The following is a 16,675-nucleotide window of genomic DNA, read 5'->3' as shown; positions in this document are numbered from 1 at the left end:
GGAGGCTCCAAAATCAAGTAGGTGCTCCTTCTATTATGAAGCCTGTGGTTTGGTCACCGTGCACACTAGGGCCACATATAGGATATTTATGAAAACCAAAGAATTGGGGGAATCAATTTTTAGTCACATTTCTCTAGTAAAATCTACTGTATTCGTTAGAAAAATGTATTAAAATTGAAACTCTGCAAAAAAAATGAAATTTTGAAATTTCACCTACACTTTGTTTTAATTCCTGTGAAACACCTAAAGGGTTAACAAACTTCCAAAATGCTGTTTTGAATACTGTGAGGGGTGCAGTTTTTGAAATGGCATCATTTATGGGGGTGTCTCACATACAAGTCCCTCAAAGTCACATCAGAACTGAACTGGTCCCTAAAAAAATCAGTGTTTGAAATTTTCTTGAAAATTTGAGAATTTGCTATTCATATTTTACGCCTCCTAGTGTCCAAAAAAATGAAAAGGAAGTTGAAATAATGATGGCAACATAAAGTAGACATATGGTCTATGTTAGTTATTAACTATTTTGAGTGGTATGATTATTTGTCTCACAAGCAGAAAATTTAACATTTTGCAAATCGCTAAATTTTCCATTTTTTCACGACATTTTGGTATTTTTCACAAAAAAACACAGACTGTATCGACCCAAATTTACCACTAATTTGAAGTACAATGTGTCACGAAAAAACAATCTCAAAATCACTGGGATAAGTAAAAGCAAAAAAAAGTTATCCCCACTTAAGTGAGACATGTCAGATTTGAAAAAAATGGCTCTGTCAGGAACGCAAAAACTAGCTCTGTCAGGAAGGGGTTAAAAGGCAATCTGCCACTTTGTAAAAGATAAAAAGAATTACAAATGCTCGTACCACACAATACATCAGTGTGGGCTTAAATACCACATGATATAAAAAGATTTCCAAATGACACAAGTCACCGTCATGAAGTGGAGCTGGGGAACTTCAGCTGGTCTCAACACGCTGGATCTGTAGCTAGCTGCCACGATTTCTTCCAGTTCACAGCGGCTCTCCCTCTCTCGTACAGTGACCGGTGTGCAGGTAAGCGTCTGGTGAGGCACGCCCAAACGCGTTTCGTCATAGACTTCGTCAGTGGGCTGTCTCACCAGACGCTAGCTTCCCTTTTTATGCTAACCCTCCTTCATTGATTAATGCAATTAATACAAACAGCTGTTTTAAGGTCTCACCCATTGAGGCACATTAGCTTTGTTATATTCCAGTCATTATTCCTATTGCACGTTACAGAGAAAACACAAAACACTAACAATACTACATGAACACGTGTGACACACTACATTATACCTAAAAAGTTATACATAAAAAGCGTTTATAACAGATGTGCAAAAAAATGCGTCTCATCAGAAAAGGTGTACTCCTTTTTTCTATATGTCTAATATTGGGATCTGACCAATTTAAGCATAACAATTCAATCTGTGAACGAGAGGAAATGATTAGCTGCACATCATAATGATTTTACCGACATTCCATTTTTATAGCGGTCAAAGCCTGGGTGTATCAATGGGTGAGATTCACAGTTTATATCACTCCACAAACACCCCTTTAAGATATAGCAACTCTTATACATACAGTTGTCTAGAAATTTACTGGTTCTAGACACATCCATTACTCCCATCTTCCAATTAACTACAAGTCTTTTCTATGAGGGAGCTACTTCTCTCTCTCTAATCACCCCGCAACAGGCATAATTAGTTTTCAAATATTATTAGACTTTTCTAGTAGTTTTTAGGCTAAGATACATATGGGCTGTATTGGACATCATTCTGGTAACATAGACAGTAAGTGCGCTCTTTTTTGATGGTTACTCTAATGACTCAGTCCGCCATATCGACATCTCGAGGTTGTGTCGACACAGCGGATGTCAACCTCATCAATTTAAACACCTAGAATCCTTATCACAGTTATATGGACAGCAAGTGGCACTGTATTTTTATAATATGGTAAGGCGTTTCTTAAAGCATATAGTTGGTCCACACCAGCTTACACTGGTTTAGACATATGTTAGGCGAAACTAATTTCTATGAGGTATTATATTTTTCAAACAATGCTAATCACCAATTTATCAATACTGTTATTACTGGGAGCTAGTTTTTCTTTTAGTGAATTCTTTTAGGTGTTATTAATAAATGGGGCGATCTCAAAATTTTCATTTAACCCGTTTGGGATTATGGTGTCCAGGGTCAGAATCCACTGGGTCTCCCTCCTAGTCAATTGCTTTTCCCTATCTCCCCCCCTCTTGTCCTGTGGGACAAATTCTATTCCTTTAAATCTAAGCCCACTTGTATCTCCATTATGGTGTTCAAGGAAATGTCTCGGGATGTTTCAAAATCCTAAGCTTTAGAACTCGCTTAGTTTTTCCTATATACATGTAGCCGCAAGGGCAGGTCAACATGTATACAATGTATTTGGAGTTGCAATTTATAAAAGTTTTTATCGGGAATTTTTTCCCTTTTTTGTCAGTAAATTCTTTTGCTCCCTTTTCTCCTAGAGGGCATATTTTGCAACTTCCACAGGGATAAAATCCTGTGATCCCTCCAAGTATTCTACTCGGTTCTTTAGTTATTAAGGGTTCTAATTTGCTTCGGGAGACCATAGATTTAAGGTTTTTTGCTCTTTTAAAGATTAAGTCAGGTCTATCTGGTAACTCCTTATTTAGCACCGGGTCGAGCTTCAGGATATGCCAGTTTTTTCTAAGTACCTCTTTAATCTCTCTATCTGCAGCATTGTATTGAGTGACAAACGGGCAGAATATTTTCTTATTAGTGTCTTTATTAGGTCGTTGTTTGTCTTTATATATTAAAAGTTCTTCCCTTGGTCTATCAAGAGCTCTCCCTTTTGATGACTCTATAAGGGATTGGGGATAGCCTCTCTCAGCGAATCTATTTTCATAGATCTTTGATTGTTCTTCAAATTTTATTACACTACTACAATTCCGTCTTAGACGTGAGAATTGCGAGAAAGGAATGTTATGTTTCCAAGAGGGGAGGTGGCAGCTATTATATTCTAGGTAGCTATTAGCGTCTACCGTTTTAAAATGGGTTTTAATGTTTTAATATATATTATATATATATATATATACACTTAACATCGGCACTCACCTTTCCTAGTTTTGGGGTGCCCTATGGCTTGTGACCACATTGTTTAAACAGACATTGTAGGGGCTCTGCACACACTAAATTAACTGATAATAAATAGTGGAGATTTGGTTCATGAATTGATCAATGCATTTAAGCCTGCAGCCCCCTTCACGGGACCCCACTGTTCTGCAGGTCCTAACACTATCGCTGAAAATGGCTACAATACACATAGCTATCACATCAATGTTTGATTCCAGGCATGCTATCTGGTCTGAAGCTCACAGCACACTTTGCTTTTATAGGTGAGCAGCTACCAACACACCTGTCACTAATCATCTAGATGATTAGGTGTATATATATCTATATATATATATATATATATATATATATATATATAGTATGTATTAGCTACTGTACATTAAATGTGGCACACTTTAGTACATTATTACATATTACCATATGATAATATCAACTTTGCGTGTCGGTCACATGTTTATTCACAGCTGTATTCAGCCTAACCTAGAACCATGGCTTTGCTTGTTTCCTGTTGCAGGTGGTACTGTGAAGGAAAGGAACTCGAAAATTCTCCATACATCCAAATACAGACAACTGGAGATCTGAACACATTAGTCATCACTGAAGCTTTTGAGGAAGACACAGGACGTTATTCTTGTTTTGCCTCCAATATCTATGGAACAGATTCTACATCTGCCGAGATTTATGTAGAAGGTAATGTTTAGAAGGAATATAACTGTTGTAATCTATGAAACATGATTTTTTTTTCCACGCATGGTAGTCCTACATTATTCCATATGCATTTTTTTAGAACAGGTTAAACAGGTTAAATGTAGACAGATGGTAAACACTCACAGATATACACTATTGTACAGCCACTGTGACTTTGTATGCTGCGGTTGTTCAATAATATGCTAGTGCCATGCTTTAGATGGTTTAGTAGTTATAGCGCTGCAATTATTGTGCTTACTAATTTTTTATATTTTATATGATCATCAATCTAATGAACATTACCTTTTTGTCACTGCATTTATCTATAGGTCTTACAATAACTCATCAAATTAATAAAAAATATAAAACTGTGTTTTTCTGTCTGCTTAGGCCGGTTGTAAAAATGATGCATTTGCCATAGTCAGTGGTGCAAGTAGAATTTTTTTCTTGGTGGTACTGATAGCCTCCACCAAAAATGGGCGGGACCATGTGTCATGAGGGGGCGTGGTCACACAAAGCTAGAGGAGTGACTAAATGACAATAGTAGCATGGCATCAGGAGACAGGGAATGACTGGGGTGGGTTGGCTGTTGCTTGGGTAGTTGCTAAATTGTAGTGGGCTAAAGGACCTTCCATGCCCAGGGGGGAGGAGCAAGGCTGGAGGGCTTGCTCCTTCAGTATGCATGCCACTACTGGTTGCCTTTTGTAACCAGGTGGCGAGTGAAGAGAGCCCGCGAGGGTCCGTTTGGGCCCACTTGTTCCAACAATGCTCCTCCTCTCTCCGCCCCTTCTTCTCCCCTGTCACATCACTAGGTCCCTTAGCCCACTTGAATTTAGACCAAACCCTCTTGCTTGTGGGAGAGCTGGGCAGCTTGTGCTTATAATTGTGGAGCGTGCTCTTCATGCTGTCGGCGCCGCTGATGCCTGTCAGTGTGACAGGCTAAATCAGCAGTAGCCGGTAGCTGCATACAGCACCAATCATAACGCTGGGTGGGCGGGCTGCGGATGCAGACTTAAAGTAAAAATAGAATTGAAAGTGTGTCAGGGGGAAAGTGGTACTGCGTACCTGCAACATATTTCTGACAGGTACTCCGTACCACGCCGTACCCCCTTACTTGCAACACTGGCCATAGTGCATCTAGTCAAACTATGTTATACTGCAATTTTTTTAAAATTTTCATTGTTATTTTATTTTGCATGCAGGGTAAATACATACGTTGCACATATCCCCAAAATTCTAGACTGCTTTTTTTTCTCTGCTGTCCGTGCCAGTTACATTTAGTGCATAACGGGGATAATCATGTACAAAATTCTAGCACATATGCTCTTAATTCTCTCTGCACATTTTACATATGACTTACCTGCGGTGAAACATGATTTTGCCAGTGTGCAAAGTTACTTGCTTTGATCCCAAATCAGCATCATCCCTTTAGTGCACTATTCTGATTTTATATAAACAGACAAGGGGTATTGAAAAAATTAATAAAAGAAAACAAAATATGCGTGCGTGTTGGGAGTATATGTATCCTTGAAAACAAGGACAGACAGTGCTGCCCACTACATCCAGTATAAGAATCCTCTTCTGGGAGGGCACCCGGTGTTTTCTAAAAGATTATTACAGACTACCAGATTGCCAAGCATCAATGACTATATACAGTTGTGCTCATAAGTTTACATACCCTAGCAGAATTTGTGATTTACGGCCATTTGTCAGAGAATATGAATGATAACTCACAAACTTTTCTTTCACTCATGGTTAGTTGTTGGGTGAAGCCATTTATTGTCAAACAACTGTGTTTACTCTTTTTAAATCATAATGACAACAAAAACTACCCAAATGACCCTGATCAAAACTTTACATACCCTGGAGATTTTGGCCTGATAACATGCACACAAGTTGACACAAACGAGTTTGAATAGCTATTAAAGGTAACCATCCTCACCTGCGATCTGTTTGATTGTAATCAGTGTGTTTGTATAAAAGGTCAGTGAGTTTCTGGTCTCCGTTGCACATATCATCCAGTGCTGCACTGACGTGTCTGGATTCTGAGTCATGGGGAAAGCAAAAGAATTGTCAAAGGATCTGCGGGAAAAGGTAATTGAACTGTATAAAACAGGAAAGGAATATAAAAAGATATGCAAGCAGTTGAGAATGGTAATCAGCAGTGTTCAAACTCTAATTAAGAAATGGAAAATGAGGGATTCTGTGAAAACCAAATCACGGTCAGGAAGACCAAAAAAAATTTCAGCCACAACTACCAGGAAAATTGTTCGGGATGCAAACAAATATCCACAAATAACTTCAGCTGAAATACAGGACTCTCTGAAAAAAAAGTGATGTGCCTGTTTCAAGATGCACAATAAGGAGGTATTTGAAGAGTCGCCAGAAGAAAGCCATTACTATACAAATGCCACAAAGCATCCCGCTTACAATACTCCAATCAGCACAGAGATAAACCTCAAAACTTCTGGAACAAAGTCATTTGGAGTGATGAGACCAAAATTTAACCCTTTGACCTCAACCATAAACGTTACATTTGGAGAGGAATCAACAAGACCTACAGTATGATGAAATAGTACACCATTCCTACTGTGAAACACAGAGGTGGATGGTTGATGTTTTGGGGATGTGTGAGCTACAAAGAAACTGGAAACTTGGTCAAAATTTATGGCAAGATAAATGCAGCATGTTATCAGAAAATACTGGAGGAAAATTTGCACTCATCAGCCCAGAAGCTGTGCATGGGACGTACATGGATGTTCCAACATGACAGTGATCCAAAACACAAGGATAAGTAGACCCGTCATTGACTACAGCAGAATAAAGTGAAGGTTCTGGAGTGGCCATCTCAGTCTCCTGACCTCAATATCATTGAGCCACTCTGGGGAGATCTCAAACGTGCAGTTCATGCAAGACAGCCCAAGAATTTACAGGAACTGGAGGCTTTTTACCAAGAAGAATGGACAGCTTTACCATCTGAGAAAATAAAGATCCTCATCCACAACTACCACAAAAGACTTCAAGCTGTCATTAATGTTAAAGGGGGCAATGCACGGTATTAAGAACTGGGGTATGTGAACTTTTGATCAGGCTCATTTGGGTCGTTTCTGTTGTCATTATGATTTAAAAAGAGTGACCACAGTTGTTTGACAATAAATGGCTTCACCCAACCACTAACCATGAGTGAAAGAAAAGTTTGTGAGTTATCATTCATATTCTCTGACAAATGGCCAGAAAATCACAAATTCTGCTAGGGTATGTAAACTTATGCGCACAACTGTATATATGTGTGTGTGTGTGTGTGTGTGTGTGTGTGTGTGTGTGTGTGTGTGTGTGTGTGTGTGTGTGGCAGGTATAACATAAGTTCCCATGAGGTGAATGTGAATTATCCAGACTAGGTTTTGGGGTAGCAGCAGCAGCAGGATAATTAGATCCAGTCCAGGTTTCCTAGGCTCGTGTGATCAGGGTTTGGCTAATTGGCCAAACCCTGTTAAAACTGTGTCCAAGGCAGAGGTTAATGGCTCCAGACAGCACAACACTCAGTATGTACCAAGTTTAATAGATTTGGGAAATGCTTGATACAGAAGGCTGGGAATATCAGTTGCAGCTGCTGGTGAGGAGAGCTTTGTAGCCATGCTTGAGTTGAGGTTATGAGAGGTGAAGGCATGCACAGGTCACCAATGAAGCGCAGAGGGTATCTGAGAGAGTATGTATGGGTGACTGAGTTCAGATATACATAGAACAGAACTTAAGGCCTGTTTTCATCCAATTCTGAAAATTGGGCTGACGGATCGGATGAAAACCAAGCAATTCGGATGTGTTTTGCCATCCAATTCGGATGTGCAGATCCAAAGATTATATGTGCTGCGCATATGACCTCCGGATTCGCCCCCCCTCCCGGTGTCGGGGAACAGGTCCGTTTGTTGTCTGCGTGGATTCGTAGGGGCTGATGTTTGCGCTTTGCGCATTTCTGCTCAAACTGCTCGATGAGTGCACGCACCCATCTTTGCGGGGGTGGGGGTGTGGGGCACCAGGCTGGTCCATTAGCATATGGGAAAACCCAGCATTTCATGGGTGTTCCCATGAGAGCGTTGGGCGTTTTCATGCTAATGGCCGTGATGAACATGTGGGGGATGGGCAGCTGACATCACCGGATCTACTGTCTTCTAGAGGGTGCTTAATAAATAAGTAGATTCTGAATGGTTGCCCGTAGCAACATCACATGTGAAGTAGAATACACATCTTAGTCAATTTCCCCCAGTTTCTTTTACAGTTTCATAAAATGGGCAGATGTAGCAGCCCATCCCCCGCACAGTGATCTGATCTACAGTACTGCTCAAAACTTTTAGGCAGCTGTGGACAAAATGCTGCAGAATAAGAACGCTTTCAAAAAGTTGAAGTTTACTTTTTTAACAATTAACAAAATGCTAACTGAATGAAGAGAAGAGAAATATATTTTGTGTGACCACCTTTTGCCTTCAAAACAGCATTGATTCTTCTAGGTACACTTGCACAAAGCCAAGGATTTTGTAGGATTATAGTCAGGTGTACAATTAAGGTTGAAGTTTTGCCTAAGGTGCTGAGAAGCCTCACACCACCCCTCAAGGTAGTCGTACTGCATCAGCAAGGTTTCTCCCAAGCAAAGTTTTCAAAGCAGATTGGGGTAAAACCTCTTTTGAAGAAGAAATGGCCACATTTTGATAGCATTCTTACCTTGCAGCATCTTTTCCACACCTACCTAAAACTTTCACACATTATTGTATGTCTTATTGGCCACACACTTATGCATCCAATTTGGATAGGAACACGCAAATAAAATTCAGGTTTCGCTGATGGTCGGCGACCATCCAATGATTTCTCCTGCAGCGGAGGCCTTCGAGGGGATGTGTTATCGATAGACATCCCTTCGCATGTCAACGAGCAGCCGCAGCCAGAGTTCAGACTAGCGGCGTCTCAGGCGCTGTGTAAGCTGCGATCTTCACAGTTTACCGAGCCAACCTGTAGCCCATTTACTGAATGCCTTGCATACACCATTAGATTATGGTCATTTTACCTCAAATTTTAATGTCCAAAACAACTCAAAGATCAAACATGCCTGACATTTTGGGCCCATTTAAATTTCTGCTAGTTTTAATGTAAACGTAAAATTACCACATTAATCATCTAATTGTCATTTCACTGTTTTGCTTTAGTTTGTGTATGTGGATTTATTTACTACTTTTGTTAATAAAATGTACTTAGTCTTGCCTTATATTTATTTATTTACATTTTTTTCTATATACAGTATAATAGTATGAACCACACGATGCTGAACTTTTATAGCCTGAAATCAGCTTGCAGAATCAATGAATTTATTGGTTTCATTATGTATGTATTTTCTTTCACCCTATGCTTTTTTTTTTTAAGTTAAATATAATGTTTTTTTGTTAGTTATACAATAAATTAAAATGTAATTATTTACTACAAAATTATTATTATTATTATTATTATGATGCATAAAAATATAATAGAGGTCAAGGGCAGCCAACATTTACTTTTGGCCCTTATTCAGATCTGATCGCAGTACATATTTGTTTTCAAAATGGGAAGAACCATGTGCACTGAGGGTGGGGCAGATTTAACATGTAGAGAGAGAGTTAGATTTGTGTGAGTTATTTTGTTTCTGTGCAGGGTAAATACTGGCTGCATTATTTTTACACTGCAATTTAGATTTCAGTTTCAACACACCCCACCCAAATGTAACTCTCTCTGTACATGTTACATCTACCCCACCTGCAGTGCATATGGTTTTGCCCATTTTGAGAACAAATTTGTATATATATATATATATATATATATATATACATACATATACAAATACAGGGACTCAACACTCTCCATAATGAACTAACTCACCTTAGTATACAATCAATCAAATAAATAATGGGGTTTTAGTTCATATATATATATATGCAAAGATATTTTAGAGGAGCGCTAGCTTATCTGCCTGGGTTCTTTTAAAAATGTCCTATTGCAAGCACTTAAGCACAACAGTTCTCCGGACAAACTTGTCCCAATTTTTTATTTTTTCAAACAGCACTAGATCATTGATTTTGCTGACCGCTACTTCCAACCTGGATGGGGTCCTGGTATCCAAACAGAACCAGAAAATATCTAGAAGAAGGGGATGGAAGGAAGCGCTATATAGTGCAGTTATTTTGATAAAAATAAATTTATTCCACAAAGGTAAAAATGAGCCAATGATACAGTGCTCGTACCATTAGATTCATCTGTGTGGGCTATAAATACCACATGGTGTAAGATAATAAAACCCGGTCACCGTCTGTCCCTGATGCTGCCTCCTGGCAGGGTCCGCTGTGTCACCTTTGTGCCGCAGGCACTTCACTGTATAATTCAGCGATCTCCCCTCTGTTTCCACGCAGCAGGACTACAATCTGGTGTGTCAGTTTGCGTCTGGTAGGACACGCCCAAACGCGTTTCGTCGATGACTTCGTCAGTGGGCTGTCCTACCTGACGCTGCATGGTTCTATTTCTACCATCACAATTAGCAAGGCTCCACAACAGCTGATATATTAACCCCGCTCACTCAGGACACGGCTCAATCCATTTCAAATGACTAAAAACACACTTATACATTATCCTGTGGTAGCTCAGACTATTCAGCTGTATCTGTACTTTTGACATTAAACACAACACATATACAATTAGACACACTCACATATAATTAGAAGCGGGACTTGTTTTTGTAATCCATACTAAATGGCGTTGGAGAATGCTACATATCACTGGCCGCTACATTCTCCATCCTCATTAACCCGTCTCATGCTGAGACAAAATGCATCGTTCAATTTAGCCTTCTTCTTAGTCAACTATTTCAATATAATCAGAAGTGTCTCAGCAGCGTACTTCCCAGATATCAGTATTACTAGTACTGATGACTTCACCCTATCCTGGGTCAGCGGGGTTTTACAAGTTTTCACATCATACACACTAAGCGATTTTTCTATATACGGTCAGCTACACCAATCGAGACCATCAGAACTTTTTCATATGGCTATACAGCTTTTCCATATTATTATAACAGATGATCATTTTTTAGATATTGCACTCCGGACCAGACATTAATGTTACACAATGTTACACAGTGTTACAATTTATTTTACGTATTAGCAATGAAGGGTGTTATTTCACAATTTTCATTTAACCCGTTGGGTATAATTTTGTCCAGGGTTAGGATCCAGTGGGTCTCCCTTCGTAGTAGTTGTTTCTCTAAGTCTCCGCCTCTCTTATCCGGCAGGACCAATTCTATACCTTTGAATTTGAGACCACTAGCATCCCCACCATGGTATTGTAAAAAATGCCTGGGAACACTGTGATTCGTGATTTTATTCTTAATGTTCCTAGTGTGTTCTAGTATTCTTATTTTTAGGACACGTTTTGTCTTTCCGATATACATATATCCACATGGACACGTAAGCGCATAGATAACCGACTTACAATTGCAGTTGATGAAATTTTTTATAGCGTATTTATTTCCCTTTTTATCCTCCATCTGTTTGGAACCCCTCTCTCCCAGAGGGCACACTTTGCAGCTTCCACAAGTGTAGAAGCCGACAATACCACCCAATGGGCGCGCTACATTTGTTTTAATGGGCTCCAAGCAACTCCTGGACACCAAGGATTTTATATTTTTGGCTCTTCTGAAGATCAGATCTGGTTTATCGGGCAGTTCATTTTTCAGTATAGGATCCAACTGGAGGATATGCCAGTTTTTCTTTATTACATTTCTGATCTGTTTCTCAGCGTTGTTATAGCCTGTAATAAATGGACATACCATCTTTTTGTCCCTATTTTTTGTTTTATAAACTAGCAGGTCAGATCTTTGTGATTGTAAGGCTCTATTTTTTGATGACTCTATTAAAGAAAGTGGATATCCTCTCTCAAGGAACCTCTGTTTATATATATCTGCCTGTTCTTCAAACTTCTGTAGTTCCCTGCAGTTTCTCCGAAGTCTGGAGAACTGGGAAAATGGTATATTATTTTTCCAGGCAGGCAGATGACAACTGGTATATTCCAGGTAGCTGTTAGAGTCTACCGTTTTGAAGTGTGTACATGTTTCTATTTTGTTGTTATGACTACTTATACTCAGATCCAAGAACTCCAATTTACATTCATCAACTACATATGTAAATTTCAGATTATATCTGTTATCATTTATTTTATCCACAAATTGTTCGAAGTCAGGTATTGTCCCGTCCCAAATCACTATCACGTCGTCAATATAACGACGGAACACAACAATACGCGGGTCAGCATGTGTCGACAACATCTCGGACTCCCATTGTCCCATGTACAGGTTTGCGAGACTTGGCGCACAGATGCTACCCGTCGCCGTCCCGCAAACCTGTACATACCATTCCTCCAGGAACATAAAATAATTACGACTTAGTACAAAGCCTAGGCACTTACAAATAAAATCTATTTTGGCCCTCTCAACCGTTTCATCTGACTCCAACACCTGAGCTACCACAGGATAATGTATAAGTGTGTTTTTAGTCATTTGAAATGGATTGAGCCGTGTCCTGAGTGAGCGGGGTTAATATATCAGCTGTTGTGGAGCCTTGCTAATTGTGATGGTAGAAATAGAACCATGCAGCGTCAGGTAGGACAGCCCACCGACGAAGTCATCGCCGAAACGCGTTTGGGCGTGTCCTACCAGACGCAAACTGACACACCAGATCGTAGTCCTGCTGCGTGGAAACAGAGGGGAGATCGCTGAATTATACCGTGAAGTGCCTGCGGCACAAAGGTGACACAGCGGACCCTGCCAGGAGGCAGCATCAGGGACAGACGGTGACCGGGTTTTATTATCTTACACCATGTGGTATTTATAGCCCTCACTGATGAATCTAATGGTACGAGCACTGTATCATTGGCTCATTTTTACCTTTGTGGAATAAATTTCTTTTTATCAAAATAATACTGCACTATATAGCGCTTCCTTCCATCCCCTTCTTCTATATATATATATATATAATATATATATATATATATATATATATATATATATATATATACAGTTTTATGTGAAAATATGTTTTACATAGTTCTTTTCTTACACTCAGGAGCGTCATCATCTGAATCTGAAGGTGACACAAGCAAGACTGACATGGATCAGTACGTATGTGTTGTTCAAGTTATTTTGTAATATATTGTTTTTTGTTTTTTTAAACAATGATTATAATACTGTAACATGATATTGAGTTCTTTATGTTAACTATATAATATGGACTCAATAATGGGATGAGACATTGGGGGAAATTTACTAAGATGTGTATTCTACTTCACATGGGATGTTGCTATGGACAACCAATCAGATCCTGTCTACTATCTTCTAGAGCAGGCCTGGCCAACCTGTGGCTCTCCAGATGTTGTTAAACTACAAATACCATCATGCCTTGCCACAGTTTTGCTATAAGGGAGTGTTAAAACTGTGGCAAGGCACAGCAACATCACATGTGACGTAGAATACACATCTTAGTAAATTTCCCCCATTATATTATATCAGGACATCATTATGTTATAGAAAAATGGATATGTAAAACTTTTTTCTTTTTTTCATATTCAGCAGTTTGATTACATCCTCATTGGTATAAGCTTTGTTTAGTTTGCATTTAAGTATGTTTAATTAAAATGTTTATTATTATTCTTATTCTTCTTATTATTAATATTACTATTATTATTATTATTATTAATATTATTATTATTATTATATCAACTTTATACTAAATTAATAAATATATGAAACTATAATCCAAAACCCCTTTACTGGAAAACTGTGTATGTTTATAAACTTTAAAAGAATTGTATTCAATCGTGGTTGATTTTTCCAATAGTTGAAAATACCAGCCAGGACTTTTTTTAATCCCAGCAGACTCGCCTCTGCAGATTCAGCTCTTCAGAAAAAAACAACAACATTGAATAGGTTAAATATTCCGAAATAACGGCAGGGATTGAACACCCCCCTTAGTAGCAAAAACAAGTAACCAATTAAATACAAAAATGCTGATAAAAAAATGTTACTAATCATTTGTGCACACACACACTCCTTCATACCTGCAATCCAGATGTTCTCATCAAATAGCATGGAGCCATCCTCATCTAGCCGTTTAACCCCTTCAGTGGTGTTTTTTTTTTGGGGGGGAGCGCTCCCCACTGGACGAGTTTTTTATGAGGAGCGCTCCCTAAAAAAACTCCACTACCTCCCCGGGTCTGGGCAGTGCCGCTGAATGAACTGGCAATCAGCCACTGCCTGGCCCTGCGCCCCGGCCCTGTCCCCGGCAGCCGGCTTGTCATAAGCCGGCGCCGGAGACTTGTATAGAAAAGCCGGAGGGGAGAGGAGGAGGAGGCGTGGCAGAGGGGAGGGAGCCGGGCAGCGCTGAAGCTGCCTGAGTTCGGCTCTAAAAAGTGGTAATCCCGATAATTTTCCGGGCATGCCAGACTGGGCACTGAGGCACAGCCCGGAAAATTAATCGGGATTTCCGCTGAAGGGGTTAATAGGATTAAAGTGAGTAATATAATTACTCTGCTAATGCCCTACTGTATTGTTCTATGTATTGTATTGCAGCTGAGAACAATAGGCATTTGATAACCATGGCTATCTAGAAATCTAGAAATACTATCTAGAGTACTTAACCCCACCCTGATCCTTCTGATTTGCCCGGTTTTTGTGGCTGGTCCCACCCTAAGGTGCAGCTACCAATGAGCTCCTAGACCCGCATGTCATCTACCCTCGGCTTTCTCCTAAGTCCTACTGCCTGTCTGTATAACAGTTGTGTGTCCAGACTAACTTTTGAAGTAAAGGAAATGGGGGGGAAGTGGTGACGCACCTGTAACAGCACTGCCATTTGCTGACCAGTTGGAGGCCTGTGGGGACACTGCACTCTGCATGTTACTCGACCACAGTGGGAGCAGGTAAGAACAAAGTGAACTGGGATCTTGTTTCACTTTTACTCTGACCCCGGTCCCCCCCCCCCCCATCTTTCCATCTCACCCTTTCTCTCTGCCCATGGTTTCATTCTCCCCTATGACTCCCTCTCTATGCCCTTGGTCTCTCTCACCCCCTCCCCCCTATCTCCCTCTATCTCTCCTGGTATCTCTCTCTCCCTCATGTCTCCCACTCTTTCTCTACCCCTCGTGTCTCCCCCTTTATCTGCCCCAGTTCTACCTCACTCTCTATCTCTGCCCCCCCCCCCCCACCTTCATGTCGCCCTCTCATTCTGCCCCTGGACTCTTGACCCCTCTCTCCCATGTCACCTTCTTTCTCTGCTCCAAGTCTCTGTTGTCCCACTCCCCAATGTCACCTTCCCTCTCCCCCATGTCTCCTGCTGTCTTTACCCCATGTCTCTCTATGCCATCATGTCTTCCTATCTTTCTGCCCAGGGGATACATTGGGCCATGTCTCCCTCTCTCTTCCCTGGTCCCTCCCTCTCTCTCTCTCATTTTCTATCTATCTATCTCTCTCTCATTTGTACCCTACAACTTCACTCAGCATCACCATTTTCATTGTCTACACAGCCTGGATGAATGGGAGGTCACTGCCTATTGTTGTATGTTAGTCTTGTGCCCCACAATTTCTGATGGCAGTCCTGCAAAAAAGTATATCAGGGGATGTGTTCAATGGATACATACTGATGATTGGCAGTTAATATACCTACTCCCGCATTCCGACATAGGAAATCACGATAGTGGTCAGGTGAGTATACTTACCCAACCCCCTGCTCGCCTAACCCTAACTCTCCTTTCTCTTCTAAACCACCCATGCCCGCAGCCTAACTATATCCCTCTTTGCTAGTGCCTAAGCCTAACCCCCATACACTGCAGCCTAAACTAAACACCCCCCCTCCCCGCCCCGCAGCCTGATCCTAACCCCCTCCCTTATTTGTGCCTAAACCTGACCCCCCTCCCCAAGAGCCTAACCCTAAGTCCCCACACTAATGCTTAAGCTTAACCCCCTATCCACAGCCTGAACCTATGAACCCTGAACGATTGGGGCTATCAGTATTCCAGCATCAGCATCATGATCCTTTCGAGGATGCCGGTGGTGGTACACTGGCCACCGGCACCCTGACTGCTGGGATGGTGACTGCATCCCATGTCCAAGAGGCTGAGTCCATTAAGCTTCAGCTGTCCACAATTGCGGTCAGCTGATAGGCTGCGAGCAAGCATTAACCTCATTAGGTTGTGTTTTCAGGAGAAATGTTACACTTATGTGAACACAACATAACTGTGCTCAACTCACTCTGACTCTCCATTCTGTGTTCCACCTACCCAACATTCGGTTAGTCTATCTAACATATAGAAATGGGTGCATTATGGTTCACATACAAAGTATGTCATATAGTGCATGCATCACTCAATGAAGCCAATGGGTCTTAAAAAACAAATATCTATTTTCTAAATCTTTTGCATAGCTTGTTTTCTCTCAGGTTATTACTAACAATAATTGCATTACAACTTCACGAAAAACAAGGGTACGACTACGACCCGTGTGGGAGGAGCACGCTAGGATCAGATTTCTTGCACATTTTATTTGTATCTTGTTAATTAGATTAATGGTTATTTGTTACACATTTCTGAACCCAGCTGTATTTATGGGACGCTGCATTAATTTTGTCATACAAACTTGTCGTTGACTTTGTGGTATTGTTGTGAAGGTCACAAACTGAAAGTTTGGCAGCAGTTAACCCAGAAGCATCTAAATCTGCTATTTGTGAAGAGATAAATGTTCCAATCACTGTTGTACAGAATGTACAACCAACAATAGCGCGGCAGGTGAGCAAG

At 40.5% G+C, this 16,675-nt stretch overlaps 2 protein-coding genes across 10 annotated transcripts in view; one reads left to right on the top strand and one right to left on the bottom strand.

Annotated features, from left to right (window-relative positions):
- The window catches only part of MYPN (myopalladin), a 264,901-nt gene that overhangs the window by 201,990 nt on the left and 46,236 nt on the right, over nt 1-16,675 (top strand). For all 9 annotated transcript variants that reach the window (XM_083148976.1, XM_083148977.1, XM_083148980.1 and 6 more), the window contains 3 exons: nt 3,660-3,835; nt 12,958-13,009; nt 16,549-16,666. In XM_083148976.1, coding sequence (XP_083005102.1) covers nt 3,660-3,835; nt 12,958-13,009; nt 16,549-16,666 — 346 coding nt within the window. The remainder of the gene's footprint in view (nt 1-3,659; nt 3,836-12,957; nt 13,010-16,548; nt 16,667-16,675) is intronic.
- HERC4 (HECT and RLD domain containing E3 ubiquitin protein ligase 4) overlaps nt 1-16,675 on the bottom strand; it is a 303,379-nt gene that overhangs the window by 277,502 nt on the left and 9,202 nt on the right. The window lies entirely within an intron of this gene.

Source organism: Crinia signifera, chromosome 6 (assembly GCF_055691185.1).
Source record: "Crinia signifera chromosome 6, ASM5569118v1, whole genome shotgun sequence".
Classification (NCBI taxonomy): Eukaryota; Metazoa; Chordata; class Amphibia; order Anura; family Myobatrachidae; genus Crinia; species Crinia signifera.
The sequence above is the reverse complement of the archived record's forward strand: the minus strand, read 5'-3'. Positions and strand labels throughout refer to the sequence as shown.